General features: G+C 23.8%; 2 protein-coding genes across 2 annotated transcripts; one reads left to right on the top strand and one right to left on the bottom strand.

Moving 5' to 3' along the window:
* Positions 1-402: 402 nt before the first annotated feature.
* Positions 403-2,110, bottom strand: LOC129607449 (V-type proton ATPase subunit S1). Its single transcript, XM_055518478.1, has 4 exons — positions 1,875-2,110; positions 1,705-1,810; positions 1,357-1,624; positions 403-1,287 (listed from the first exon to the last, which is right to left on the bottom strand). Exons 1-4 carry the CDS (start codon positions 1,958-1,960, stop codon positions 617-619), a joined length of 1,131 nt encoding a protein of 376 aa, XP_055374453.1. The 5' UTR covers positions 1,961-2,110; the 3' UTR covers positions 403-616.
* Positions 2,111-2,491: 381 nt separating this feature from the next.
* Positions 2,492-3,224, top strand: LOC129607542 (transcription elongation factor SPT4). Its single transcript, XM_055518588.1, has 3 exons — positions 2,492-2,679; positions 2,767-2,929; positions 3,016-3,224. The coding sequence occupies exons 1-3, from the start codon at positions 2,611-2,613 to the stop codon at positions 3,132-3,134; spliced, it is 351 nt and encodes a 116-aa protein (XP_055374563.1). The 5' UTR covers positions 2,492-2,610; the 3' UTR covers positions 3,135-3,224.
* The last annotated feature ends 1,538 nt before the right edge of the window (positions 3,225-4,762 follow it).

Below are 4,762 nucleotides of genomic sequence, written 5' to 3'. Positions count from 1 at the left end.
GAGAATAATTGAAGAATATTAATGTATATATATAAAAGAATTTACAAGTTAATTTTAAATTTCAATTGAAATATTTTTAAGTTAAAATTTAATATTTAAATGTACATACTGAAAATATTTAGAAATAAGAAAAATATTGTATTGAAGTTATTCTTTAGAACAATAATTTTAAAATTGAATTTTTATTTAAACGTAAACTGGACATCTCTTATTGGAATAAAATCTATAATTCTATAATAATCCAGTTCCTATTCTTGGAGTCCCTTACAATATTTTCAATATTATTTTATATTAGATTTAAAATTGAATTCTAAGATGCACTTGTCCATAACTAAAACTCTTACAACAAAAAAAAAAAACAGAAATTGAAAAATTAAATACAAAATTATTTTTTTTTTTTTATATTATATTTGCATCAGAGCTTTTTAAAAAATACTGAAAATCAGTTCACAAATTATTATTTAAACGAATTTAGAAATAGTTTTAGAATTTAGAAATAGTCTTGCGTTCTATTTGGAAAATAATGTTAAGAAAAGACTAAAATAAAAATAAAAATATAACAATAATATAATTTTGTTTTGCAAAAAATATATATATGTATAATTAAATCTGTATTTTAGTCTGTAGCATTGATTGTTATAGTTTTTCCTTTTGGATCATCAAAACGATCCATTGTACGAATATCCATTAACCATGTTATACCAATACTAAGTATAATTATAAACATTAAAGCAACAAATAATCCACTAATAATACCACCAGATATAAAACCAACACAATGCCATGGATCACCGAATTTTGTTGGTTCTTCTTTATAAAATGCTTGTAATTGTAAATTTGAAAAAATAATTGCTTTATCACCACTATATAAAGTTAAATTTCCGCAAAAATATGAAAAATTTATTTGTGATTCAACATCAGCTAAAAAGTTATCTGTTCCTAAACTGATTTCATTAACATTCCAATATCCACCGGATTCTGTTACAACAAATTTAATATCACCTTTATTTGATTTTAATGTAACATCAATATCACTTTTTGATGAACTCTCTTTATTCAATGTCATTTCAGTTATATCAAGTGTTTCTTTATTGAAAATTATTTCTCCAAAATATAATAAAATACCAACATCATCAGCTTTTCCACTGAATTTTTTACTAGCTTCAGCTTTTGCTTGTCTTTTTATACGATTCTTTAATAATGGTTCATTGGTTTCCATACTTGTGTATATAGCAATAACTTTTCCTTGCTCTGATAATAAATTATAGATTTCAGCCATAATTGAATCTGAAAAATTTAAAATATTAAAGAATTTTGTGATTCAATTACAAGTTAATTTAGAAGCAAATATTTTACCATGTTTAATAAGATCTTGGAAACGATCTTCATTGTTCTCATTCAACTGAATAATCAATATTTTACCAGGTTCATATTTAATATTAGAAAATTTATTATCTTCCGAAATATCTAAATTTTCAATTTTATCATCAGTTGTAAGAGATTTAATAGTTTCAATTGGTTTTACAACATCAGCATAAAATGTTTTAGTTCGGAATGTTTTTAAATTAGAAAAACATGTGTCACCTGATTCTAATTTACATTGTGAGAAATCTGCAGTTTGTAACTAAAATTATATAAGAGCCTAATTAACAAATTATTTCAAAGAATGTATAAAAAATTCAAATATTAGGAGGTAGCATTTACATTATTCTCTAAGAATAACACCACCATTGAATCATCCAATTTTTCTGAAATTATGTCACCAAAATCATTGGAACTTAAAGTTTTTAAAGCAGGTTTAAATGGGACACTAAAAAAAATTCAAATTATTAGAGTGTCTCCTGAGACCTAATGAATTATCATGTAAAACTTACCTTGAAGAGCCCCATATAAAAACTGGAGTATTTTGGCTACAAACGAAGCCACAAACGCACATTAATAAAAATAATTTATTTAACATGATGTTAAAATTTACGTTCGTATGGTTCTTTAACTATTTTTATATTAAATTTTAAATAAAATTAAATGTGCTTCAAATTAAAAACTAATTTGAGGATCACTTTCTTGGATCATATGATAAGAAATTATTCAATTTTACAATATGACATTTTAGTTCACGAGATCATCAAATGTCAAAAACTTCGATAAACAGCACTGCCATATTTTTGGTTTTGTTTTTTTTTAATTTTTTTTTTAAGTCAAAATTTTTATTTCAACTTCATCCGTTTTTAAAGATTTTAAACTATAAAATAGTTAATTACAAATCTTGCAGCAAGCTATACTTTCGTATTTAGTTAAGCTGATTGTCCTGCAACATTCATGTGAAAAATCGTTTTAATATTCAAAAATCTTATACAAAAGAACAGAGCCATCTATCGGGAAATAAAAACTTGTTAAGAAAAACTTCTATAGATGGCTTTCGAGAATCGAAAACTATTCATTCTTGACATTGACAATTAAAGTTTTGTCAAAATAAAATCAAAGAGAATTTTGCTTTGTTGCTGCTTACATTGCTACTATTAATTTTTAATTTATTATTAAGAAAAATTTCTTCAAAAAAAAAAATTTTTGTATTTTATTGTATTCTGAAATCCTGAAATAAAATTAAAAATGTCATTTGATACAATTCCAAAAGACTTAAGAGGTTTAAGAGCATGCCTTGTGTGTTCTTTAGTTAAGGTAAGCATATGATTTCACTTAGTAATTAAAGAATGGAATTTTATTCAAGAAAAATTCATTGTACTTCATTTAATATTGAAATTTCAGACATTTGATCAATTTGAATATGATGGATGTGAAAATTGTGAAGAATTTTTACGAATGAAAAATAATAAGGACAACGTTTATGATCATACAAGTAATAATTTTGATGGATTAATAGCATTGATGACACCTGATGATAGTTGGGTAGCCAAATGGCAAAGAATAAGTTAGTAAACTTAAAAATATATGAATGATTTTATAAAATAAATATTGATTCACTATTACAAATAAAAATTAAATAATTTTTTTTAGCACGATTTACAAGAGGTATGTATGCAATATCGGTGTCAGGCCGATTACCTCCAGCTACAATTAGAGAAATGAAGAATAGAGGAATATCATATAAATCAAGAGATATGAGTCAAAGATAAATTAGAATTTCAATTTTCATAAAATATAAACTGATTTTACATTTAAGAATAAAACCAAATTTAAGTCATTAAAATTTTTAAAAGCCGAAATACAAAGAAGTGTTTATATTTTACTTTAATTAAATACAACTACATAATGGCAGTACTGTTTCATGTGGTGAATTTTAGAAGTCGCTGGCAAATGAAAGGTTTTTTGTCTTGGATATAACTAAAAAACGAAATATCCCAACGATTACAATTTAAAAAATCCCAAAATAAATTATAGCCAGTGGTGTGAAAACTTGCTAATCCACAAAGCGGATTGGGAAATTGCTAAGGATACTTTTTTTTTAAATATTTGAAGTAAAGGTAAATATTGTAGATGTCGCTACATTCAGTAAAAGTTAAAATTTTTTAAGAATCACATTATTATTTAAAATTATTTGGTAATTTTTTTTGAATTTAAAATTTTTAAAAATTTCAATTTTAAATAGGAAGTTTTCTTCTTTATAGTCTCAATTAAAAAAAAAATAAAATTTAGAAAATATAAATTAATAAATAAATTGTATTATTATATAATTTTAGTAAATATAAATTTGGGATGTGCGATAATGGATTAAGCTTCTGATCATCGAAGTTATATCCAGCTGGTATATAAAAATAGTCTGAACTTTTATCTCCATAAAAAGTAAGAGATGAAAAATTATACATCGCATATAATTGTCAGCGTTATCAGGTTCTCATTTAATTTAGTGAAAAGTTTTACTGCAATGTAACTCCGGCATTAATACCGAAGTAAAACCAGGGAAAACTTTAAAAAACGACTGCATTGTAGTATCGATCTTTGCACTACTCTGTTTGTTTAACTACTCCGTCGTTAAAACGCATTTTTATCAATTTGGATCTTGCTACATTGTATTCATTTTTTATTCTGCAATATGGATCAGAGATGCCATGTGATACAACCAGATACAACTTAATTATTTTTGGATGCCATGGTATACTGCAATTGGAATAACAATTAGCAATCTTAATTCAATAAGATTTTTAATTTCTCATAACTTACGTACGCAAATTTGCATAAGTTTTGGTTAAATTTATTTAGAATTTTTGTAAATTTAAATTGTCATAATCTGCCTATCTTCCACACAATATTACATTAATAATTATTGTTAATATTTGCATAACAAATTTTAAATTTATTCCATTCCCTAAAAATTATAAATTCATTCCGTCTTTTAATTTAATAAAAAAAACCAATAATATACTCCTACATATTTATGTACATATGCGCATGTGTATGTAAAAGATAACACAATAGAATAAATGACACCACCAGAGACATGCTGGCTACAAATAATTTGAATGAATAGATTGATTTTCATCATTCAAATTTAAGATTTAAATAAAAAATTTAATATTAATAAATTAATAAAAAAAAAATTTAACAAGTTTTATAACAAAAAAAGCACTAAATTTTTAGATTTTACAGCGAAAATAATATTAATTAAAAATTTTTACAGTTTGAATGAATAATCGAAAATTTTAAACTTGAAAATTTAAAAATTAAAATAAGAAAAGAAAAAGTTTTTGAATAAGAAATTTAAAACTGTAGCGACTCTACAACTTTTAAAAAAAATATATGCTAA

This window comes from Condylostylus longicornis, unplaced genomic scaffold, assembly GCF_029603195.1.
Source record: "Condylostylus longicornis isolate FDR11 unplaced genomic scaffold, ASM2960319v2 ptg000027l, whole genome shotgun sequence".
Taxonomy (NCBI): domain Eukaryota; kingdom Metazoa; phylum Arthropoda; class Insecta; order Diptera; family Dolichopodidae; genus Condylostylus; species Condylostylus longicornis.
The sequence above is the reverse complement of the archived record's forward strand: the minus strand, read 5'-3'. Positions and strand labels throughout refer to the sequence as shown.